At 41.0% G+C, this 26,283-nt stretch overlaps 1 protein-coding gene across 4 annotated transcripts in view; it reads right to left on the bottom strand.

Moving 5' to 3' along the window:
* Positions 1-2,155: 2,155 nt before the first annotated feature.
* ZCCHC2 (zinc finger CCHC-type containing 2) overlaps positions 2,156-26,283 on the bottom strand; it is a 55,534-nt gene continuing 31,406 nt past the window's right edge. For 2 of the 4 annotated variants that reach the window (XM_033087131.1, XM_033087133.1), the window contains 9 exons: positions 26,108-26,202; positions 23,346-23,429; positions 21,799-21,856; positions 19,380-19,515; positions 18,084-18,148; positions 17,607-17,701; positions 13,009-13,152; positions 7,539-9,023; positions 4,558-6,620 (listed from right to left, as the gene is read on the bottom strand). In XM_033087131.1, coding sequence (XP_032943022.1) covers positions 6,553-6,620; positions 7,539-9,023; positions 13,009-13,152; positions 17,607-17,701; positions 18,084-18,148; positions 19,380-19,515; positions 21,799-21,856; positions 23,346-23,429; positions 26,108-26,202 — 2,230 coding nt within the window. In that variant the 3' untranslated portion in view covers positions 4,558-6,552. Of the gene's footprint in view, positions 2,272-4,551; positions 6,621-7,538; positions 9,024-13,008; positions 13,153-17,606; positions 17,702-18,083; positions 18,149-19,379; positions 19,516-21,798; positions 21,857-23,345; positions 23,430-26,107; positions 26,203-26,283 lie in introns of those variants that run through there. The other 2 variants (XM_033087132.1, XM_033087130.1) reach the window with 2 other exon arrangements.

Here is a 26,283-nt window from a genome sequence, read left to right as displayed (position 1 = left end):
TCAATTTCCCCTACTGTAAAATGGGGGCAGAGTACCTACCTCACAGGGCTGTTGTGAGGCTGAAGTGAGCTAAGAGTGCCTGGCCTCTCATGGGCATTAAAGGTGTCCTCTACCATTATGAATTCACTGAGCACCTACTATGTGTCAGATGTTGAGTGCTTGATGTGTTTTGCCAAATTTAACTCCTGTAACCATGCTATAAAATGAACGTGAGCCCCATTTGTAAATAAGCCTGAGAAAAGTCATGTGTTCTACGGGTGGGTGCTGGGAACAGCCCTGTTCAGTGTCACGTGCTCAATGCACAACCGAGTCGCCATGTTCCAAACAGAAGCCCAGCCTGACATGCCAGCCAGGAAGAGCACTAAGTAACGACTACGCAACCTGCTGGCATTCTTAGCATCCAGAAGGGCTTCTGGTGTGGGGGTGGCGAGCACTACTCCTGCCTGAAGGTGACTTTGCTGCCGTCATTCTTGGCCTCTGGAGTGGCTCTGAGTGGTGGTGGCTGGTAGAGGGTGAGCTTGGGACAATCAAAGGTCAGAGCTTTAAAAATGTAAGCAGTTAGGTTTTTTGTGCTTGTGCCGCTACTTTTATTTCTTAAGTCTTAAAATGAATGGAATATTCACTTACAGCACGATTTATCAAGATCCCTCTGCAGGGCAAAGGTCAGTGTTCCAGCAGAGGGACCTGTGCATGTTTAAACCTTGGATGGAGGTGAGAGCTGCTGCTCCCTGAACGTGTCTGAGACAGGCAAGTGCTTAAAGCTAAGTTCTACAAGCCCTGAGGGTCTCATCTGGAAACTTCCCTTCATCTCATGTCTTTACTTCCTTCAACACACAGAGCCACTTTCTGACCGACTAGGACCCAGTCCAGTCCTATCTCAGGAATCAGAGGCCGCTAGGTTGTTCAGACCGTGGGTCCCCATCGTTGCACATGGGTTTCAAGGTCACTGCCCTCGGTTCTACAGACAAGCACTGGAGGGGCAGGACGCTGTGCAGGAGGTAAGCACCAGTCTGAAGTTGGGGCCTGGCCTTCATCACTGGCGTGTCTGTGGCACTTAACCCGGCTGATGCCTGAATTCTTAATCTGTAAAATAAGGAGGAGGGAGATCCCCTATGTGCTAACCAATGAGCACAGAGGACAAAGTGCAAAGGGAGCTGTCAGGTACCAATGATGTGTGTAAGATGTTTGTAACAGACTCAGATTGCCATGGCTCAAAGAGGAGACTGTTCAAATTACTTTTATAGCCAGCTGCCTGCATTCTGGAAGATTCTGGGCACAGGCTAACAATCTCAAATGTTTTCTGTCTTATGTTCAATTTTCTGTAAATTAGGTCAGAGGTCAAAAACATCTGCTTGCGTGCATTGCCCTCGTCTCCCACGAGGTGGCGCTGCTCCCAATTAGCAAAGTCTTGGCGAGAGGCCGGCTGAGACCTTTTACAGGGGATCAAGTTGGAGCTGCAAGAGGAAAAGAAAAACAATGAAGCACCGGGCCCCCCACCTCGCCCCACCCCTGCCTCCAAATTTCAAGTAGCAAAACAAGATCTTGGGATTAAGAGCGCTGGTGACTAAGGCCTGCGGTCACTGCAGAAGAGGTGTGGTTGCAGGAAGAAAGGGTCTTTGATGCCCCCACTCTATGTGCCCCTTTCCAGAACAGGACGGAGGAAGCCCAAAGCCCCAGTGTTTCCAAGATGGGCAGCCATTTGCATACACAAGGTTCAGGCAATGCGTCCTCAGGCTCCAGCCCAGAGGGCTCACATTTTTCAGAGGGCTGACATGACACTGACCTTAAAAGAATCCAAATCGTGTAGCCAATGTGTGAAAGGACGTATCTGGGAGAGGACAGTGCTGCCCTCTGCACAAGTTCATGTGAAGGGTCCAGGGCTCCCATCTGCCTCTCAACCCTGGGACCCCAGAGCCCTTCAGTCTCATAACAGCTGGTACCCCCTCCCCCAAGAGAAGGAAGGTTCAGAGATGCTATGACCCTTTTGAAGGTAGAGCACCCCCTCTCCTCCCTCACTTCATCACCCGCACCTCAGCTGTTTCTCTGAAAATAAACGGGCCCTTTCTGTGGGGTGGGCAGGGTGGGGGAAGTCAGCATTTGCTCTTGAGATGAAATGACGGCAGGGTTATGGGGCCGACCTATTGTCACCACTTGCCTCCAGTTGGTTGCATGGCCTCAACCTTAGCATGCTTTTGTAATCAGGATGTAGAATTGGAAAAAAAGGTGTCTTCCAAACTCAGATGGATGATGCTGACAAGGATTAGACGCTGCCTGTTAAAAACAGAAAGAAAATAAAAGATTATTTTACACAGCAATGGCATCTTTTTTGGAACCGTCTCAGAAAAAGTTGATTTTCAGCACTTGCATAAAAAATTGAATGTGGGCTTGCCTTGTGATCTGTATTTTACTTGATACTGAATAATCGTGCGTGTGGGACTCAGCCCCTGGACATACAGCCCCCCCGTTACCATTAACCGGGAAGCTCTCCAACTAGATTTAACTTTTGAGGACCAGGGATACTTGGGTCTTTTATCAGTGGAGGTGAAAGAACTAACCTTAATATCATGGAGAACGTCTGGCAGGTTCCTTCCCACCCAGAGAACCACGCTTTCCCTCCCCCAAGTTCCTTGTCTCTTAAAAGTGTCACAATTCTCCTGTCCATCAAAACTGAATCCAACCCACGTTTGAGTGCCTTCCTGGTGCTTTTTCTCTCATTATGTTAGACCTTTCCCATGTTATTTCATCTAATCCTCACGGCCGTCGTTTGAATCATCTCCTATCTAGGGAAAACAAAGCTCAGAGGCCCAGGTCCTCGTAATGGTCTCTTCTTTCCCTGCTTCCTTTCCCGCTGCCTCTCTCTGACCAGTCTCTGAACTTCCAGGCTTTCTTTATGCTCAACCATCCAATGGTTTCCTTAAAAACTGTCAACACGTGTTGCTTCGATTTCAAACTTGGCAACTTCCAATTTTTCATTCAGCCAACTCCAAAATCTCCAGCCTGACTCTATTCTATTGAACCACAAATCTTGTAACTTTCAAAATGTTCCCTCTACTACAAATGCCTTTGTGTCCACCTCCCACCTTCCAACTCCACAACTGTCACTTCCAGTCTGTGCCTTTCTTTACACAATTGTCTACCTACAGTGATAGTGCATTCCCTTCCGCAGCACTGGGACCTCCCAAACCTGCCCGTGCCCTGAGGCTCTTCTCCACAGCCACCTCCTCCTTGAAGCCTTCCACAAACACCACCAGCCTACACTTCGCTCTCCCTTGCCAACCCTCCAAGGCACTATTACTGTTTCATTTCCGGAGGTAGTTAGGATCTGGCCTGAAGGCCTTGTACGCTGCCGGTGTGGGTATAAACCTCTCAGAAAGCAAAGTGGCACATCTTGGAAAACTAACATGTCCTACAACCCAGCACTGGCTGGATTTATATCCTAGAGAATTCACACACATGAACCAGCGGGCTGGTACAAGATGCTCCTGTTTATAACAGCAAAAAACACACCCAAATGCCTACTGACAAAATGGATAAGCTCTTGTGTTGTGTGTGTGTGTGTGTGTGTGTGTGTGTGTATTTATATTTACATATTCCCTCCCCCATGCAATGGAATATTGTAAAGTTAGTGAAAATGACTAAACTGCAGGAAAGCAGTATCTGGACCAGAAAACCAGCTGCATTGAGACAGTCACAGAAGACAGGTCCAGGATACCGTCTATAAAACTCCAGGATATGTGGGGGAAGAGGATGGAAAGTGTGAGAACAAAATTTAGAGTAGTAGTTACGGTGGGGTAGTGGGGAAAGGAGGGAGAAGGGATGGGTAGGTACACAGGTAGTGACACTGGAGGCGTGCAGGTTTGCTGGCTAAGGGGGAAAGCCAGCGCACCCTAAACCATCGGGGACTCTGTGCTCACTGGGCACAGCAGGGACACTCGTTCGATGGCTCCAGACAATCGTTCAGTGCCCTGAGAGCTGGAGCTCCTCTGAGTTGTCGCGTGGGACATGGGGCGACCACTCATCACCGGAGGACATAACTTATCCATGGATGCTTGGAAATCGCCTGCCCCTCAGCTCTTACCAATGACTGATTGCGTAGAAAGTGACTTGAGCCTGGACTAGAGAAGACAGAACCAATGAAATAAAGATATTCAATACCGTACCGAGAGGGTCGCCTGGCAAACAGAATCATGTCAATGAACTTGAGGAAGTAGATTAGGTCCTCTACACTTTTGGTGAGAAGGGGCCTAAACCAGAAGCACAGCCCTACGGTGACAAGGGCTGTGGTCGGGCCACTGCGGGAGCCTCTGGCACAGCATGTGGTCAGTGAGCACAGAAACTGCAGTCTCTTCTTTCAGTCACACAGGCAACCTGCAGAGTCAGGCTATGGGAGCGGACGGTAATGAAGGACGTCAGATGGTAAAGACTTTGGGATTCACTGCCCGTATTAAAGGGAAATAGTGGGCTGAGTCTTCAAAAAGAAAAAAAAAATTACAATGTAGGATGTCCTCCTTTCACTTTTACAAAATTTGCAATAAAGCACAATTCTTAAGCTGTTTTTCATTTTTTTATTGCTGTTAAGAAAAGAAAAAAAGGTTGCATAAAATCCAATCTGTTCTAGAAATATAAGTGGCCTTTCCAGTACATAACATTTCAAATATCAAAGTATATGGTAAACATACAAATAAGGAGAAGGTAACATACCTCCTATGTACAGTACAGTATTTTAAATCATAAAATAAGCTCCATAAAGTACAACTGGCAAGTGACTCACAACGCAGTCCGTATGTGGCTTATCAAAACTCACTTGAACTCAACTGCAGCTTAACAATTAATTTAATAATGTGGTCCAAAAATACCCAGATCAAATAAAATATATTTAATCAAAATAATTTCCTTTACTCGAACTTTTTTCTTTTTAAATTAAAGCTTTCATCTACCCCTTTACACCCACCCCTCTCCCTTCCCCTTTAACCCCCACCCCTGAAAGTTTCAAAATGTACATTGGTGCTATAAATATAAATGCTACCTATGAAGCATTAAATGAAGCTTCTTTTTTTTTTTCAAGTTTTTCCTCTTGTCTAGTGATCTGTGAGGCTTCTGAACCAAGACCAAATATTGAAGTTCCCTGCTGCAAACCAACGCCACGGCACCCACAGAAGTCTGTCGTCTCGGCTCTGCTCTGAACGGGAAGGGACCCGGGCCCGGCCCTCACACGAGGACTGCTCAGTGGGCGCTGCTCGCGGCTGTGGAACGCAGCAGTCCAAAAAAGTCACCCCGTCTTCCAGGTAACCTCAGTGCACTTTAGGAAATCAAAAATTACCTGGAAGCAATTTAGTACATAGATTGGCTTTCAAAAAACCTTTGTTTAAAAAAACAGCAGCATTATTCAACTTAGTGCCGTGACACTGACACGATTAACTCCGGTCCCCCACACTCAGAGTCCAGTCTTTCTTTCACATTATAACCAAGCACAGTGGTGAACTGTTAGGAAAGGGACGCTGCCACGAGAGACAGGTTAGGGAACAAATACCTGACTTGTGTAGAAATGCAGAGCTTCTGTTCGGATTGCAATAAACCACACACATTTTAAACACAAGGTAACACTGTAACAGTTGGTGTAGGGAAAGAAGAAATCGGTACTTGAGTCCTGTCTCTTAGCAGGACACAGGTAGACTACAGCTGGCTGTCAGCGGTCATTACAAACACGCACAGGAGAGCAACAGTCACACTACTTTGTTCACTTTATGTGTCTCTCTGAAGCAACAGGCTAAAAAAGTATGATGAAGTAAAAAAGTTGTTTCTTTTTGTAAGAAAAAGCTCTCTGTCCACACATTTTTTTCAGTTTCAGATGGATTTACTTCTTCCTCTCTCTTCCACTTATTTTCATTTTTATTTGCACAATAAGCACTGCATATATGTGTTGACGTGATGCTGTTTATTACATATATACACACCATTTGGGGAATCTCACTTCTCCCTTAACATTAAGGGGAACATTTTACGCTCCGTTTATACACAGAGCAGTTGACAAGTGTGGGCCAATGCACCACCCAAGACTCCTGAGTTGGTGACTAGAAAGAGGCAGGGTGGTGGGGAAAAAAGTGTAGTTTAGGGTGAAAGTGAGAAAAGCTGGGGAAGAAGCAAAGTATCTTTTTTTCAAAACCACATGACTGTCACCAGTGTTGTAAAAAAGGTCAAATACACAGTTTTAAAGATTCAGTAAACATTGCACACAGCAAGTATTCAGTGTAAAAAAAAAAAAAAAGCAAGTATCCACATTTTCCTTTTGATAGTTTTGTTTGGATGTTTAAATTACGCATAACATATCATACAGATAAGCCTGTTGTTGAACCAGGAGACCAGAGGCTCAAAAGCAATGTATTCTGTTTTTGTTTTGGACATTGGTACAAGACAAATGAAAAACCCCAAGTGCATAGAAATCTAGGAAATGTACAGACGAAGAAACAAACACAATACCTTTCCCTTCCTCCCCCCACACCCCGCCATGACTCCCCACACCTCAGTGTGTTAGGTAGGCAAGCTTTACTCGGTTCAGTCTGCAGAGTCCAACGTGTCATTAGGAGGGGGGAGGGGAGGTGCGTATCTCAGTCTGTAAGTGCCTAAAACGGGAAAGACAGAACTGCTAAGTCACTGCTTACGAGCAACGCACCACACACCACTGCAACACATCACAGGCGCACGCTGGGCAGAAGGCGTTTTCTGCACGACCACCATTGCGAACTGATAGAGAAAATCCCTTTGCTGAAGTAATAGGAAGTTTGTGCTTTAAGTTCAACCTAAAGCCGTCCAACTCAAGCTTCCTTTAAAAATGCCAAGTATATACTCCCAATTCAAGCCTTTTTTTTCCTGGGTGAGATTTGGCAAAGTGACAAAAGCCAAAGACAATTGAAGGATAAAGGTTTGAGCTCTACCTTGGAATTTGGTATCTTACTCATACTTATGTAAGAACATTTTCTTGTTTCTAGTGGTAATATTAAACTTGGTTCAAATTCCCTTATTCCCAAACCAGTGCTTAAAGTATTTCGTTCCTTCAAATGCAGTAGCATTTTTTTAAAAAACATCTGCTGGGAAGGAAGAGTAGCACAGGGATATGCTGAGGGCAGCTGGTTACGCACAGATATACTAAGTAGCAACTAAAAAGCTTACATGTCAGATGACTACAGTAACTTCCTACTTTTTCAATATTTAAAAATTTTGCTTACTTTATGAAACAGGATTGTAGCTTAAAAAAACAGTGCTACAAGCAACAGATCTGACATTCTATAATGCAAATCCCCACTATATTCCCTAAAAAGTGCCTTTATGGTTTAGTCCTTACGTGGAAACTGAATTCCTTTGCACCTGGCTTGTGCGGTGTGACCTGGGTCTACACTAGGTTTGCGGTCGGCATTTTATGATTTGCCACTGAAAGCACAACATCTGTAAACACACACACAACAGCTCCTTGCGCTACCACGGGATCCCCGTGCCCCGCGGGCACACTCAGAAACAAGTCCTTGGGGAGCTGTCGGGATTACCTGGCTGACTGGCCTCCATGGACGACTGCTTACACTCCTGTGCGTAGTGCCCGCTTACTCCGCAGTTGTAACACGAGACATTCCCGTTCTTCTTGGGCCCTGAACCGCTCGTGTTGGCAACTACACTGGGTGCTGGATACGTCGGGTAGTATCTCCCAAATCCTGCCACCTGCTGCATGCCATAGCTGGCCTGGGTCCCAATGACCGGGTCATGCACCAGTCCATTTGCATATGGGGTCTGAGGCAGAAAGAAAGGAAGTTGGTTTCCGTTGCTCTGATGTGCTTGGTTGAGGTAGCTGCCATTGCAGAGGGATTGCAGAGGGAAGATGGGGACGCGGTACACTGGGCCGGGCATCGGGTTGGCGTAATAGTAACTACTGAGCTGGAGGCTCCCACTGCTTCCACAGCTGCACCTGCGCCCGCAGGAGCCACAGGGCCCCGAGCCCAGCTGCTGCGGCGGCAGCAGCGTCCCGTTAGCGTTCATGTTCCCCACGGCGCTGATGTAGGACGTGCTGTCGCTCTGCGCAGTGCTGTGTGTGAGTGCCGGGCTCGGGCTGGGCGCGGGGCCTGGCGTGTGCGTAGGAACCGCAGGGCCCGACTGGGCCTGACTGCTGCCCGCGCCCGCGGTCTGCGTGGACGTGGCTGCCGTGCTCAGCACACTGGAATTCTGGCTGGGCAGCACACTGGCAGCCAGGGGAGAGCCTGGTAAGCTGTAGGACGCTGGTGGCTGTGCAGCGGAGAGGCCAGCTGCTGGGAGAACGACCTTCACACTGGGAGGCGGGGGGCCTGACCCTGCGCTCCCCTCCATCTGAGGCACCACTGGACTGAGTGCTACCACTTGGGATGCAGACTTGGTGATGGGCTCCGAAGCAGCAGCAGGAGGTCCTGGAAAACTACCTGGGTTATGAACTGGCAGAAAGGCAGCGCTTGGTGATCCGAGGCTCAGGCTCCCCACTGGCTGCTGCGAGAGGTTAACCGTGCAGCTCTCAGAAGATCCCTGCGGCGGCGGCAACTTCAGCCTCTGAATTGTTAGGTGCAAAGCAGATGTCCCGCTGTGCGGCAGGAACGTGGACGGGAGAGGTAAAGGGGAGGCCAGGAGCTCCAGGTGTTTTTCTGCTTCTGCAGTAGAGGCTGCGGGCCCTAGCGCCCCAGCAGGGGCTGAGGTGGCGGGCTCCCTGATGGCAGAAAGAGCGACAGGACTGGGAACCAGCACGCCTACCGTCTTGCCATCAGCAGATTTGCGCGGGGGAACGATGACGTCAGACTTCTGAGCACCGCTGTGCATGAAACAGTGTAAAGTCGGCATAAAGGAAATACGCTGATACTGGGGTGAGTTTAAGGGATCCTCTAAAAGGCTTCCGTTGTCGTTTCCTAATGAAGCGATTTCAACGGGTGGCTTGACAGTGACAGTCTGGTTGACAGAACCATAACTTGTAAACCTGGTGGCTGATGGATTTCCAGAATCCTCAGAATTGCTGTCTGTGTCTAAGGGAAACAAATACAAAGAGATGCTATTAACGCAAATGTTAACTCCCCTCTCTCTTGCTTCTCAGAAATAAAGTTTAAGTACATCTAACATGAACTGTGAAGTTTGGAGCTGCAGTAAGTGTGTCCCCTCAACTTCCTAACTGCCAAGCTGACCTTCTTGTAACTTTTGGCTTTCTATGGACTTTATTTAAGATATATAAAGATGCTGGAAAAGGCAAAACTATGAGACAATAAAAAAATCCGAGTTGCCAGCGTTGGAGGGTGGGGGAGAGATGAATGGGTGAAGCACAGGGAGTTTCAGGTGGCATCAACGAGGGACACCTGTCACTTACACAGCTGTCCAAAACCACTGGAGGTCCACTCGCCGAGTGAGCTCGCAGGTGAGCTCTGCATTGTGGGCGATCACGAGGTATCAGCATAGGTTCACTCTGGGTCAAACATGTACCATCCCAGTGACAATGCTGAGAATGTGGGGCCCCGTGCAGGAGGAGCAGGGGGTGCAGGGGCAACCGCTGCACTTTCCTCTCAATTTTACTGTAAACCTGAAACTGCTCTAAAAAATAAAGTTTTAATAAAAAAGAAACTCTACGGAGAGAGAAGCAACAAAAGATTGATTGGAGACTGAATGAGGCACATTATAAAATATAGATATATTTAATATCATGCTATTACTGAGAGAAGGATCAGGTATTTTTAACCTTACTCAGGTGATTCACTTGGTTTATATTCTGTACTGCCAAACCCAAGGTCTTCCTATTTCTCTCATATAAATGATACAATTTAAAGGAGCTCAATCAAGACAGTATTTAACGCAAATATCTAGAGGTAGGGAATGGAAGAGATTTTTTTCTTTTTTTAGAATGGAATAAATATTCATCCTTTTAAATATTTCAGTGGGGGAAAGAAAATTTAAAGCTACTCTTCCAGTCATATAACAAATGTGCTAGAACACAAGAATGGCAGACACGAGAGCACTGCCCCTACTCCAAGGGCAAAACAGTCCAGTGGCAGATACAAAATTATACTGCACTTGTTCTTGCTACTGCTTCACTCTCACGTTTGTATATAGAAATAACTTCAATTCAGACTTCCCCTGGATTTCCTGACTTTTGGCATAAAGGAGGCAAAAGATAAAATCTAAATCATGATGTTTAAATATCATAAACCAGATACTGCAATAATATGTAGAGACCATGCAATTAAACATAGTGCTTATTTTAACAGTTTTCTGCTCATAAATATAAGCAGAATTGCTTTATATATTTAAAATGTTTATATCTGTTAAGGTAATAGCTAGTTATACGCAGCTAAGATAGTGAAAACTTTTTAAACAGAACATTAAAAAAAAATCATACAAGTCTTTCTGGAGAAAGGTTAGAACCTACTCACTGACAGAGAATGTCAATAGTATCATTAATTCAACTATTATAATTTACATTAGACACAAGAAATTCAATTTATGAGTAAATGGTTCTTGCATAAGTGCCCCTTAATAACTGAGGTGTTTACTGCTAACCTTTGCAAAAAAAAAAAAAAAAAAAAGTATCTGAAAATGAACAACTTATTTAAGGCATTATTTCTATTATCTGTACCATCACTATGAGTAGAGTTCAAGATATTTAAGTCCAAAAAAACGTATGGCATTTCAATTAAATTTCTATACAAACTGGACTTTCTTTAAATCTTAAGTCATAGCAAACAGCCTCAATATTTTCCCAAATGATTTCTGAGCATTGTAAGGACTCATCTAGCTACTTGGAAATAAGTCTTGTTCTTGTTTGTGTTGATTTTGAAAAGTATTAAATCTCGAAAGAAAACCCCACTACAACCAACAACAAGAAGCCACGTTTTTCAAAGTCACCTTTTCACATACTCAAAATTCTAACAATGATCAAAGCTTTTTATCGCAGTGGATATTTTCCCCCTCCTTGGTTCTGGAGAAGTCTAAATGCGTCTTCATTTACGGAGGGCTCATTTAGTCCCTGACAACTGAGCCCATCCTCCACACAGGCCCACCGACGCACCCTACGCAAAGTCACCCCAGTGTAGAGATGTACTCGTAACAATCCTGACTGAGGCTCAATCTGCACTGTCAGCTTCAGAGCCACACGATTATCTGTGCATCCTACAGAAGGAAGCATACCCTGTGAAATGAAACATACTGAAAGCTTCTCAGCTCTGGATAAGGCATCAAGACTCTCTCATTGAGCCTTCGTAAGAGCTCTCACAGGTCACTTTCACTGTTTTCTTTCAGGAGGAAACTGCCCGTCAGAAGTGCAGTGCTGCTGCTGGCTGAAGAATGGGTGTAGTGTCCCTGCACGCTACATGTGGGATGTCTTGAAAATAACTGCAAAGTAAAGAGTGGCTTGAATTGCATGTGAGTTCCTCAGACATGACCTGATACTGTAACACAGAAGCGAGGGTCTCAGCTGTGGACTGCCCAGGAAGAGGCCACACGTGGCTGAAACGCCGTGGTCTAAGGATCTCTACAGGTCTTTAGGCGGCCCAAGAGAAATCATTTACTACTGCCCACCAGCACGGGTGCACCTTACAACCAACACGTTACCAATCAGATGTCGTCGTCCTGTGTAAAGAATGACATCCTCATTCAACATTCATTTTTGATCTCACCTGTGGAATAGCAGAGTAAGAACCTCTGATACTACTCCATTCCTCCTTAAAAGCAACAAGAATCCAGGCAAAAACTGTCAAAATCAAAATTTTCAGAACTCTGGTAATTAACTACAGGCTTGTAGTAGTCTGAGGAGTACTGATTCAAGAAAAACAGCTAAGTATCTTACGAATAGTGAGCACTGGGCATTTCACCTTGCCTAATTCTCACCTTCTCCAGCTCTGAAGCAGCTTTGTAAACTAACAGCGCAGCACCTCCAGTAGCTATGAAAATCAGCAGCCCAGCAGCCTGGAAGCAGCTTGGGTCCAGCTCTCTAAAGCCCCACCCCAGAGCACTGTCACGATTTGCCTGTGTGGCAGCTTGAGCTCACTCTGGGTTAGCAGGTCTTTATTCACAGGGCATTTGTTACAATGAGTCAGCAGCAACTGTTTAACACCTTGGCTGCCTGAGGCAGCATTACCTGTTGGGGCTAACAAGAGGCTGATCAAAAAACTTAAAAGGAAAAACTGGAGAATGACATGTCCACAGGGAGCTTTGAAAAACTTCGATACATTCCTGAAAATCTAGAAGGCTACCCTCATGTGTAGAGCTGTACGCATGCCCAGGAAAGACCTGAGGAGGTCCCAAACTCTCACTTCTGGCTGACCCTGAGCCTCTGTTTAAGGAGTAATTGAAGATAAAATACATACAAAAACAAATAGCAAAATGGCAGATGTAAATACTACCTTATCAAAAACCACAGTAAATAGATTAAACACTCCAATCAAATGACAGAGATGGGCAGAACGGCTAAAAACATAATCTAACTATATGCTATCATTAAGAGACACACTTCAGATTCAAAGACACAAATAGGATTAAAGTAAAAGGATGGAAAAAGAGGTACTTTACAAACAACACCCAAAAGAGATCTAGAGTGGCTATATTACTATCAGATAAAAGAGTAATTCTTTAATTACTATTTTATTACTGTAAAATTTCTTTAAGATAAAAATTGTTATTAGAGGCAAAGGATATTTTATATAAATAAAAGGGTCAATCCATCAGGAAGACATAAAAATTATAACTATATGTGCCTCTAACAACATACAAATTTTCAATCTTTCTACACTAACTCTACTTTTTCTTATGGCTGCCTTCTACTTAATTTCATATACAGTGAAATAAGTTTTTAAAAAGCAGGTCAATAATGCTAGACCTGCTAAGTCAATAGTCTACATGACACCTTTTATACCAATTAAATTTAAAATCAATAATGACATAAGAACATAAAATTACTTATGTTTGACTGATTTTAAGAGACAGCACACATTTCCCTCCACCACCCCGTGTCCCTTCCAAAGAACACACCTCTGTCTTTTTCTTCTTCACTTTCAAAACTTTCTCTTCCATCATGCCGTGGGCTAGACGGAGAACTGTAACTCTCTGAAGATGTTTCTCCGTATGTGTCGTGTCCAGATCCAATGTCCAAATTCGCATCTAAAAATAACAATTCTATTTTTAAAAAAATGATGTCAAGTAGTTAATTTGTGAATTGAACCATTACAAATTAGTGACAGCTATAATTTACGTTTTTCCCGTTTTCCTATAATCACCTAAAAAGCTGGTCCTTGACCTAGGTAAAAATTCATTATTAAATCACAATTTTATTGGAAATATTTGATAAATACATTCTTAAAACAAAGGCAGAGGAATAAGTCAATCTCATTGACTTTTAAAAATCTGAGTTAAGGTTCTTTGTAGAATCAGTCCAGTAGCAGCATGTTGAGCCACTTTCTAAGTCTAGCTATTTTAACAACTCAGAACTTGTTGGAGATTCATTCTTTCAAAGACCTAAAGAATAGAAGTGACTGCCAAAAATGCCTATTCAGTTAAAACGACTACGCCTGAGTACTCAAGAAGAGTGAAATCCCATCCAGTGGGCTGCGTGGCTTCTTCAGTTCTGCTGGAAGCCAGGTGACACTGAGGTGGGGTTGGGGGCGAAGTGGGAACCTGTTATGATCATTGGCCACATGTGTTCCGAGTACAGAGGAGAGATCACTGGTAGACCTAGTGTCAGACATTCCTGCACTGGCCCTTAGGGTATCATCCTATGTACTTCTGCAAACCCAGCAGCTAACATAGTTTCTGCCTTGCAGCAAGCATTCAACTTCCTTTGTGTATATAGTTTAGCGTATAAAAATGCCCCCATAAAGGATTCCAGAGGAATCTTAAGAACTATAGATGAATGAATCATTTCCATGGCAACCTGGTGGAACCGATAAAAGGTAGTAACTACTAATCACTTGGACAAGTATGTGTTAGAGAAAAGATGTAGTTTGCGATGTACAAGTTAGTTGACTAATCTGTGTCATTTAAAGGGAATAAATTTGTAACTGTTAGATTGTTAAAGATGACCTAGCCAAGCCCAGCCATTCAAATAGTGAATGGATATTAAATAAGAATAAAGTTATTAAATGTTGCTAATTCCTATTGAGTAATAAAATACCAAACTGCCAAGGAAAAACTGAACAAAATCTCAAGAAGCTCTAAGTAGCTGAGGAGTTACCTGGGTAGGTAATGAATGTACTGAACAGTAACCTGGAATATACTTATACACAATAGGTGTTGAATTACTACTCACAATGTGACTAAGGAAATGGATGCCAGCCAACACCAATGGCTATCTGAAGACAATCTAATGTGCCATAATGGCCAAACAGCCTGGAATTTAATTGGACTAATGAAAACTAAAAAACTGTGGCACATATGGAAATTCTGCACATAAATATTTCATTTAGCATATAACAAAATGAAAAATTCACGGATTAAGAGAATCAAAGATTCAACATGATAGTCTCAAACCAGAAATGATGAGCTAAAAGGGAACCATGGGGTTGGTGAGCCGAGATTTGTTCACTCAGTGGAGTCTTTGAAACTTCAGAGAGTAAATTACAGAATATGCTAACACCAAAAAAAGCAGCTATTTCTCAAAATGACACAATTTAAAAAATGACTTTCTTTAGATTATACAGCTAGTAAATATTCTAATCACATTATCATATATTAATTTGCCGTTTTCAAAGAACTGAATACATAAATACAAATCTATACTAAACATAATTTACTCTTTTTGGTGATCCAGAAGGTCCTTCAGAATTGTGTAGTCTTTGAAATTTTTATAATCAGAAATTACGTGATAATCTAGAGTTAGAAGGTGTGAAGGTGAGGATATGCCAAAGGATATTCCACAAATTGCCCACAAATCTCCATTTTAAATAGAGATGTAAACTTTTTTATTTGTTATCATGTCTCAAAGGGTAAAAGATCATGCGAGACAACAAAAAGCAAAAACTTACAACATTAGCCACTCTTCTAACAATAAAAGTCCTGGTTATTAGTATTTATGAACAAATAGAAGTTATTTAGACGTGACTGTTTAGATACATCAGAACCATAATGAAAGGCAGTTGGAGACTTTAAATCACTGTAATCTTTTAAAAGAAATTGAGAGATGCCACAATCAGCGACTGCAGACTGCGTGATGCACTGGAACAGAGTTCTTAAATGTAGACGAGGTAAAGCTTACATCTCGTTAGCAGAGAGATTTAAAGCCTGAGGATTTAAAGCAAGTACACTGCAAAGAATACAGAGGACGAACTACACTGCCTGCTTTTTGGGAGGACACAACATGGAGGGAGGCAGTGAGGGAGTGATTTTATTCCTTTTTGTTCATTTAGAATTTTGAACTACTGAATATGTTATTACTCAAAATGGAAGTTAAATTTTTAAATTAAAAATAAATACTTATCTTAAACTAGACTTGAGTTATTTAAAGATCTGGACAACCTACGAATCAGAAGGACCCAATGACTTCAGCTTCAATATAGTATGTACATTTTACGATATGCGTGATTTTTTCGTAGAAATCTTAAATATCTCTTGAGTTTACTGAATGCTAAAGGTGATTCCTTCTTGACACCTTAATATTTTAAAGAGAAATTAACAAATAAAAGGGATTTTTCTTAATTTGGAGTCAGCAAGGGGTGGCCTGTTAGTTCAGTTAGAACGTGATGCTCTTAACAAGGTATGCTGGTTTGCTCCCCACATGGGCCACTGTGAGCTGCGCCCTCCACAACTAGATTGAAACAACTACTTGACTTGGAGCTGATGGGTTCTGGAAAAAAACACTTAATAAGTTTAAAAACAAAACACAAAAAAAGTTGGAGTCAGCAAACATCTGAGCTATATTTAATATCAATGACACCAGTTGTACAAAGTATATTTCATTTATAATCATGCCCTATATGTGTAAATATATATGAATCAGTGACATATGTAGAGGATAAAATACAGTAAGATTTACTTAATCAAAATCCTGAGGTTGTACTTTCATAATATTTGAAAATAGAGGATTTGGAGCTTGAGATGTTATTAAAAACTTCTTAATTAACCTTTATAGTGCACAGCGCATGTTTTCTGCTACTTAGAATGGTGAAAAGAACTACATTATTGAATACCTATATGCTCAGTAGTAGGTAAACACTTTCATATGTTAATCACATTTAATTCTTACCATCTGGTTGAGTTAGGTATTATTCTTGTTTCACAAAGGAGAAAACTAAGGCCTCAGGGAGGCCACACATTTAAGCAACTGGTGGAGGATAAGATTCAAACACGTATCTGTCTGACATCAAAGTCCATGGACTTCTCTGAAAATATGAAGCTAAAAAGGAAAGAACAAACTTCTTTGGTGAGCAGTAATTCCCAAATTATGGGAGAGACCGGAGACAGAGTGACCATGTGAGGGGGGATGTGTGTATTTGACAGGCATGTCAACTGGAGAGTGACCAGATTTAGTACGTGTTTTGGAAGACAAACATGGTGGCAGAAAATGAACTAGAAGGAGGTAAGAACAGACACAGGGAGACCCGGCAGAAGCTATTTCCAGTCATCCACTGACAAAGACCTTTCTGCCTTACTTTAGCTTTTTCCTTCTTTTAGCTGCCATCACCACAGGAAACCTCAAAGAGCTAAGTGTTACAATACACTCATAAACAACATGGCTTTTTTTTCCCCGTGTCATTTCCCCCCCAAAGACAGCTCAGTATTTTAATTCTGAGTTGGCCTGATGACTTTCGAGTCAAAATTAACCATGTTTCCTTTATAAATATTCAATCTCTCTATACAAATATCGAGTGTAAAAATACACCCTTAAAAACATATCCCGGTTATTTATGTTGCATCAGAACTGAATGTACTAACATTTGAATAAAATCTAAATTTTAAAAATCCTTATTTGTGGGATCAACACGTGTTGGGTGCCCAAGTGAACAAAGCATTCCCTAGAGGTCTGTGGGCTTTTATACTTTTTTAATCTTTACCATTAATAGTAAAGGTCAACATAACACAGAAAAGCTATCAATGAACCCACAAAAGGGACATCTCTCAGTTAAATGAATACAAAACCTTCCACCAAAAAATAAAGGGACCTTAAAAAAATGGTGAAGAAAAGGAAACCATACAAATCTAGTACCACAAAAATCTGAGAGTCTGAATTCCTCTAAAGCCCCATAAAACTCCAGAGAACACAGTCATTAAAACATGAAAAAGTCAACAACCTTCCAGAAGAATTGGTCCAGGCTTCCATGAGGCTGGAGAAGATCTCCCTGGTCCTCTAGACCTCCCCTTTGGAGGAGGCATTGGCTCGAGAAGGAAACAAGTGAGGAGACTGCTGGTACCAGAGGAAGGCAAATGTGGGTCAGTATAACTGCAGCAAAGGGAATGCTTACCTCCATCATTGAATCATATGTCCTAGAATTGTTTAATTCAGAAGTTGCTGTTCACATCCATGCATGATAAAACGGTAATATCAGGATCCGACCCAATAGCTCAATACCTACTATAATAGATACCATGCTAAATATATTTAGGTGATGGGTATGTGAAAGAAAAACAAATGTTCTTACCTTTCACAGAAACACCCTGGGCACGCTGAGGAGTGGAGAGTCTAATACCATTTATTCTACTATTCAATCTGTTGTCAGTTTTCTTAATTTTCTCCCTAAACCAAAAGTACACAAGTTACCAACATTTTTTAAGGTTCTCTAGGGAATACATTAAGTACACTAGTATTACTAAAATTCCCCTCAAAAATTTATAATTAAAAAAAAATTTCAGTTAGGTATAATCTAAAAGCAAGATTTAGTTCTGAGAGTTGTGCCTCTCCAAACTGAATATAATATTTGACAATAGCTTTATTTTTATCACCTGCATATATTGATTACTTTGAACTAAAAAAGTAAAGCACAGAAATAAAAATATAAAGAAAACTAATGGAAAAATACTACCTATACTACATAAACTAAACAAGCCCATAATCAAACGCAGATGTTGCCTTTCTCCCCCCACCCCAATTTGCATTACTGACATTAAATTGAACCTACTTTTCAATTTGTGGCTTTCCTTTCTTCTTGTTTATTGAAGATAAGCTTCGTTTTTCAGTTGAATTCTAGTGAAAATAAAAAAGAAATTAGACTAACGCTAAACCATACTCATGGAAGTGTCCTATTATTCTGATATCAGATATTAATACAGGCTCAGTTGTATATTCTAATACATTTTGATTTTCAACCTATTTTTGAAGTTACCTACCTGAACCAATAAAATTTTTATATTCTCTGACAATATAAATCACGAAAAATTTATCTACTTTGTAATTTGCCTTTTTTTTTTGAAATGGTGAAAGAGAAGTTTATTAGAAGAGAGTACACTCCAGAGAATTAGGAGCAGACCGAGCACAGGGAAGAGGCTTGAGAGGCTGCGGCTCAAAGGCGCAAAGGCCTGCAATTTGCTTTTATTATAAAATGGACCTGTATTCTTTCTTCTGACCACAAAATAAAACACAATCAAGTAACTGGTATTTACTGCAGTTTTACCAGTATTCTCTTAAAGTTCAGGTTGGTAAAACTGCAATACACAATTTTGTCAACTCTAAGAAGAAAAGGTGCAGTCACTGAAGTGGAGGGAGAAAAAGTATAAACAATGGATTTTGAAAATAAGCCATTAAGTAAGTATCGCTAAGATAACATTCAATTTCTCAAAATATGCTTCAATGCTTTAGAGTCCATAAAAATACATTCCAGTAAAGGTTAATGTTTGGATCGGAGTGTTGGCCAGAAATCAAAATCAGGTTGAGAAATCCATTTCCTAGGGAGAAGGCGGTTCTCTCATAGCCGTACCAGTAAGCATTCGCCCTGTGCCAGTGGTGCCAAATTACCTAAACACATGTGAGAACACTCTGTTTTCTGATTACACCAACGCCTAAAACAGCAAGTATGTCCTAATTATATTCAGAAGTGTTAGTAAATTGGCCCAATTATTCATGAGGGAAGGTCAGTTCCAAAATTCACATCACCCGTAACAATGTAGGTGAGTGAAAGATGAATAATTCTTTCCAAAGCAAAAATCTGGCGTAACAATTTGATGTATTCCTAGTTAGAATAAATACATTAGGCGTCACACTAAAATGTACTAATTTTTTGAGTAATAAAAGCAAATCTAAATATACCTTTTCAGGTTTAAGAAGAGCTCAGGTCATATAAACCCATTAAGTTTAAAGTCTCACACTTTAACATTCCTTCAGTTCTTCTTACCAGATACACTACCTGACAGAACTCATGGCTTACCGAGTAGCAATGCTTTACAATGTGACATGAAGACAAAACTAAACCCCGGAATACCTGGTCCGCTAAGGCCCCACAGTGCTCCGGGCGCTGCACGGCGGGGCAGCTCGGCTTCCTCCAATCCACGATTCCATTCTGTTCAGAATACTGCATGGTGAGCCCATCCAACGGAGGGCAACTCGTACCAACAGTGCTGTCAAAAGCCAAGTTTACACAAGTGTGAAAATCTGTTCTCAATAATCTAACCTACTATATACCATGTCATGAAGAAGCTACAGTAACTCTTTCTTCCGTGTATTTTTACAGACTGCTCAGTGATAGCTCTCAGGAAAACACAAGTATACCATAAGACTAAATCAGTACACAGCTACCTTATCTAGTTAACAATTAGTACCTTTCTCTAAAAAGATAGATAACCAATGCACATTCTGTCTTTATATTCCATGCAATGATCATCCTGCACCACTTACAGCTGGGTTATAATTATAACCCCAATCTTGAGAGAACGGCTGACTAAGCACTGTGTACATCTAAGGCATGTGAAGATACAGGGTAACAGAAAAAGAAACAGACAACAGAAGCAGATTCAAAGGGAATCCAGAGAATGAAGTTATTGTACATAATTTTAAAATAATAGTGCTTAATATGGTCAATGACTACAAGAAGATTGAGAATTTTGGAAAAATACCAAAAAATATTTTTAAAAAACACCAATTTAAGTTCTAGAACTGTAAAACAAACTGAAATTAAGAACTCAATGAATAGAAACAGATGAAAAAATCAGTGAAGAGGAAATCTGGTCAGAAGAAAACAGACGAGGACTGAGGAAAAATATGAAAAATGCAAAGCAGCAGACTCATGAAGCAGAATTCATTCAAAGAAAGCTACTGTAGGAAAACTGCTGAAAACCAGACAATGAGAAAATCTTAAAAAGAAATAGGAGTTAGAAAAAAAATCACATTAACTTCCAAAGAACTATAAGATTAAAACAATGGATGCCAGCTGTCTTAAGATTGAGTTCCCCTTAAAAGCAGAACCTGGGATGACATTTGATTTGGGAGGTGAACCCAGGAAGCAGAAGCAAGAAGTGGGGAGAATGAAATAGGAGAGGGGGGATAAAAATAACCCATGTGAGGGTCCATCACTGAGGGTGCCACCATAAGTAACAGACGCTCAAATTGGTTGGGATCTCCCAGAATTATCTACCCGAAGGACAGGAAGCTGGAGTGTCCCCATTAGTTGAGGAGCGACTGTGGGCAAATTAACTTGTACAAGCAGGCCCCATAAAATCAGCAAGGGCCCTGGGGCAGAAGGTGGAAAGTCTCATGGCATGGGCTTGCCACAAGCCGTCACATTTCTGCTGCAAATCACATCAAGTCACATACAGAGCTGGGCTGAGAGGATATGATGCAAGGGACCAAAGGCATTAGACTAGAAGACAGTGACACTACAGGCAGACCTCGGAGATGTTTCGTGTTCGGTTCCAGACCACAGCAATAAAGTGAATAATGCAATAAAGTGAATAATGCAATAAAGTGAGTCACACAAATTTTTTGGTTTCCCAGTGCATCTGAAAGTTAGGGTTACCATAGGCTATGAAGTGTGTAATAATAGCATTATGTCTTAAAAAACAATGAACGTGCCTTAATTTAAAAATACTTTCTTGCTAAAAAATGCTAACCACCATCTGAGCCTTTAGCACATCACAATCTTTTTGCTGGTGGAGGGTCTTACCTTTAATTTGTTAAAAAAACAAACAAAACAAAAACACAACATCTACAAAGTGCAATTAAGGGAAGAGCAACAAAACAAAGTATGCCTGTATAGTTTCAAAGAACAGAAAATAACTGCCAACCTGGAATCCTATATCCAGCAAAAATGTCTTTCAAAAAACGCAGGCAAAATAAATATTTTTTTCAGATAAAAACAAAGTGAACTCATCACTGGCAGATGTGACTATGGAAATACTCGAGTGTTCTTCAGTTGGATGGAAAAACGATCACAGGTGGATGCCCAGACACACAGGAAAGAAGGAAGAACAACAGAACGATCAGTTGTAAATTAATAAAAGAAAAGTTTCATGAGGTTTAAAATACAGAGAGAATTAAAATAATAACAGCTGTAACTTGTAAGTTGGGAGGAGGTAAGTAAAATTACAGGGAAGGTTCTCACTTGGGAAGTGGTACAAGCACAACTAAGATCACACCTTAATAAGTCAAAGATGTACAATATAATCTCTAGGGTAACCACCAGAAAAATCAAAAAACAATGCCTAACTATCAAGGCTAACAGAAGAGAAAAACAGAATAAAAAAGCCACCCAAAAGCAAGAAAAGGAAACAGAAAATATAGGACAAATAACAACCAAATAGTAAAATGGCAGAAATATAGCCAAGTATATATCAGTAATTAAAGTATCTGTGACACTGATTTAAAAATGCACAAAGACATTTATGTTTTAGGAATTAGATACTTACTTCACAATGGGACTTTTCCCAGTATGTTTCTTGTGGATTATGGTGTGCTGTAACACATCTACAATACAGAAAAAAAAAAAAAAAACAATTTATAACACTAAATGCTGCTGCAAAATTCCAAAAGGATGATGCAACTCATTTATGTGACCATAACAGTGTCCATAGACTGCGTGCAGCGTTTTCCACAGAAAACTCCTTCAAGAAACAATTTTTCAAAGGACACAAATGATGGAATGTTCTTAAACAGCCTCTCAAATGTGTTCCACCTAATGGCAAATCAATTTTGTCCAAAACTATGAAAGTTTACTACAAGTATGCCACTGAAATACTAAAACATTCAGTTTCAGGCTCTTTTTTTAACCATGAAAAAAATAAAGTGTCTCAAATATTTAAAACAAAAGATATATAGTAATATAACAAACACCCATATACCCACCTCCGAGATATCTGTGTCTTTTTATTAACAAACTATCACAAAGGCAAGTGAAGGCCTTCCTCCATTCAACTCCCTCCTCTACAGAGATTAACTAGTTGAAATATTCCAGTGCACGTTTTTATTTTAACTACCCATATTTGTATTCACAAACATACACAGTGGTATTGCATGTTTGAATATACTATAAATATTATTTTAATTGCCACCTAGTATGAATATGCTACAATTTATTTATAACTTCATTAACATTTAAAGCATTGGGGTAATGTCCACGTATTTGCTATTATACACAATGGTCCCCCGAGCACATGACAACAATTTTCATAGAAGTAGAATTGCTGAGCAGTAGCATAAAATTAATTACCTCCAACTTCATTACACAGTGTCAACTTTCTGTCCAAAGTAGTTGTGCCAATTTATATTCCCATCGGCAGTAGATGAGAGTTTCCATTACTTTATATATCTGATAATGTCAGACTGAAAATGTTTTGCCAATCTGATGAGTGTGAAATGATGTTTTTAATTTGTATTTTCCAGACTACTACTGGTGAGGTTGAACACTGTTTAATGGCTATTCAAGTTTCTTCTTCTATGAATTGCCTATCTTTTGCAAATATTGCCAATTGGACTGATTTTCTCATTGAGTTTTAGAAGAATCTTTCTCCATAACCATATCCTGCAAATGTCTTCTAGCTTTCTGGTTTGTCGTCACATGTTAAGCTGTGATTTAGATTAGAAAGAGCTCCACTGTGGTCATGCTCTGCCTTGCCAAGAAAGCCTTCTTGTCCCAGATTATTAACATTTAAAAGCTGAAGTTTTGTATTTCACACATACATTAAGTTTATATGTTACATATAATTTGTCACTCGAAATTTTTGTGCATGATGTAAGTAGGGATTAATTATATAATTCTTTTTTCAGTTGGAAAGCCAGCCAACCCCACTTATTGCATAGTCCATTCTTTCCCCACTTACGTGTAATGATGCCACCTGTCATAGTCCAAGTTCCAACACGTCTGTGTCTCGTCTCCTTAATCTGCTCTAATGGTCTGTTTGCCTATCTCTGTGCCCATACCTGACAAAATGACTTATTCCAGGGAACCAACATTTACCTTCTTCTTGACTTGAAGCTTCTGAGCTGTCTTCTTTTAAGTGTTCTAGTATCTTGGAAGTCTTCAGAGAGGATTGCAAGTTATCTGAAGGAAGTATTGAATACTATTAACTTTTTAGGAAAATTATAATAGAGACAAAGAAAACAAATATAATGATTATTTTTCTTCCAAGGAAGATGAGAGTGGCGAGTTAGTGGCAAAGAGAACACTTCTACTAGATAGGACCTTAAGAAAGCAAGAAGACATAGCACGAAACACTGGGCTGGGAGTGGGGACCCTGGTTCATGCAGCAGCTCTCCCGTCAAAAAAAACCCACAGGACTGGAGCAAGCAAGTTGCTTCACATCTGTCAGGTCCCATCATGGAGATGGATTGGATTAGTGCTTCTCAAACATCGGTAGTATTGTAAGGCTTTTTAAATTTTGTAATTTGTTGTGGACTGTTACTTTTATAAACTAGAACAACAACGTCGTGGTAATGTCAAACTGCTACAAACGACTCGGTGTCCACGCAGCTTCTGCTCTTCTGTTACAGACCAGGGAAGGACACGTAAGCTGTGGGCCAGCACTGACCGTGGAATACACTGCAGCACTGGCTTATTTCTCCCTTAAAATTCAGACCAGTGGCATTCCAGTGGTGCTCATTTTCTGTCATTTAGGAGTTGAACATTTGTTTTCTCTGTTGTCAGGATATGGAATATTGCTCTCTATCCCAGATTGGGGGTGAGGGGGAGGGGAGAGGGGAACGCGGTAGAGAAGGTGGAGCTGTCATTTTTCAAAAGAGTAAGTGCAAATGAACATTAACAACGTGTTCTTTGGTGAAATAGCATGGACGTCCTGACCAGATTTCCCATCATCGCAAAACATGTATTTTTAATACATACGTTAATTTCACAACAATTTGATATCTTAAAATCTACCAGCCTCTTTAGCATTCATTGCTCATGTAATTTAAATACTGCCAAGTCTCAAGATGAGTTTTCTGTCATTTATATATGTACCACTCACTTGAGTGAGTTTTCCTAGGCAGCCTATTAACATCTGAATTAAAAGTTTAACTGTGTTCCAATGTCTTTTTAGAACTAAATAGATGCTATTTATAGGTACTCAATAAAAAGTACTTACGCTGGTTTAAGCAGAAAGCACTGATTGTTAAATCTATACAGCTCTAGAATGATCAGGATTCTTTTGAAAAAGCTATTGCCACTACTCAGCTGTAAATTTAACGATGGAGTTTGTTCATCTTGTCTGAGTCAACTAGCAGTGAATGGTCATTAATTCTAATGCTGCACATCTGTTTAAAATGTTTAAGGCATATAAAGAGGGTGACAAAAAAATGTATACATATTTTAACAAAAGAAAAAAATGTATTAAAACTGTAATACTCAGTATATGGTCACGTTTGACTTCTGCAATTACAAGAGGTGCTCAAAGTGGTTCCCATCAGCGTCCAAGCACTTCTGATTACAGCGAACTACTGCTACATAGATAACATCTCTTAAAATGTGTATACATTTTCTTGGCACCCCCGGTATACACACACACACACACACAATTAGAAAACTTTGACCCATATGTTATAATATCCAATCATGTTATTTTCTTAACCTTTTTTTCTCCAAAGTCAAATTGAGAAAATATACATTTTCTTTCCCTTTTAAATTACTGGAAAATGACTTTTTTAAAAGAAGATAAAAATACTTAGTTGCTTGCCATAGTGGTTGCACTTGATGAAAGTTAGCAGAAATTCTCCTAATGCACATATCAATATACTGGCAAAATATTTGTTAAAAAAGGCAGCTTAGTGTGTATAAAACTAAACGCAAGACAGACTGTGATGAATGCTAAAACAAAAATGCAAAACCAAAGTATAGGAACACAAGAAAAACACAAGAAAAAAGAGGAAATCTTCATGAGGTGATATTTCAGCTGGGTCTTAAACCAGGTGTGATTTTAACAGGCTATGACAAAAGGAAGTACATTAAGTTCAGGTGCAGAATAAGGGAAGACACTAGGACAGGAAATGGCAGGGGGTACTGAGTGAACGCCCAGCCTTCGAGCCCCGAGAGCTTGAGAGATAAGAAGGTTTATGAGAAGGAAGGAGTAACTTGAGCTTCATACCAAACTTTTAAGGTTTTGAAAAGGAGATTACCAAATGACCCCTGAGATAATCCCGGGGCAGGTGAGAGTGGGGGAGAAAGGAGAATCTGAGAAGAGGGAGACGTTGTATAGTCTGCATCAAAGAAAAGCCTCACTGACAACAGGAGGACTGGTAAGGAGGGGTACCAAGGAAGACGGCCTTTGCAGTGGCTTGGCTTTTAAATGACTGCATAGAAAGAGGCAAAGTAAAAACACTAAGGCCCAGGTTTCCAGCCCGGGAGGCTGTGGAGCTCGTCACTGGAAGAGGAGCACAGGAGGAACGGCAGATTGTAAGGTATGCCACACATCGTGCCACCCGCACTGTGGCCTCCCCCAGCCCGTACGGCACATCTGTCAATGACCTGAGGACCCAGTATGTCCACAAGTTGGAGAAACTTGGCGCTTGCCTTGGAATCAGTCTGTCTTGTGACATTAGCTTTCACACATTCTTGTCTTTAAAACTGCAGTGTAAAATTCACTTAAAATTACAAATGTTTCTTAATTGTAAGTCACCATTTCTTGACTCTAACTACAACGACTACCCCATACAAGGCGGCACGGCAAAGCTAGAAATCCAAGCAGGAGACATGTCCGCTTTCCACCGAGGGAGCAGGAGGACGCTTACTGAGGCCGTGTAGAGGGTCTGATGATATGGACTGAAAAAAGCTGTGTACTTTCTGACTCTGTAGAAAAGCTTGTGATGAAGTTGAGAATAGCTGCCTGCATATAAAGAGAAAAGAGGTTTGTTAATTTCATGTACTATAAATCCACAAGAGTCTCAGTTTAGACTGTAAAGCAAAT

The sequence above is a fragment of the Rhinolophus ferrumequinum genome, chromosome 19 (genome assembly GCF_004115265.2).
Source record: "Rhinolophus ferrumequinum isolate MPI-CBG mRhiFer1 chromosome 19, mRhiFer1_v1.p, whole genome shotgun sequence".
Classification (NCBI taxonomy): Eukaryota; Metazoa; Chordata; class Mammalia; order Chiroptera; family Rhinolophidae; genus Rhinolophus; species Rhinolophus ferrumequinum.
This window is presented reverse-complemented; position numbering and strand designations above follow the sequence as displayed.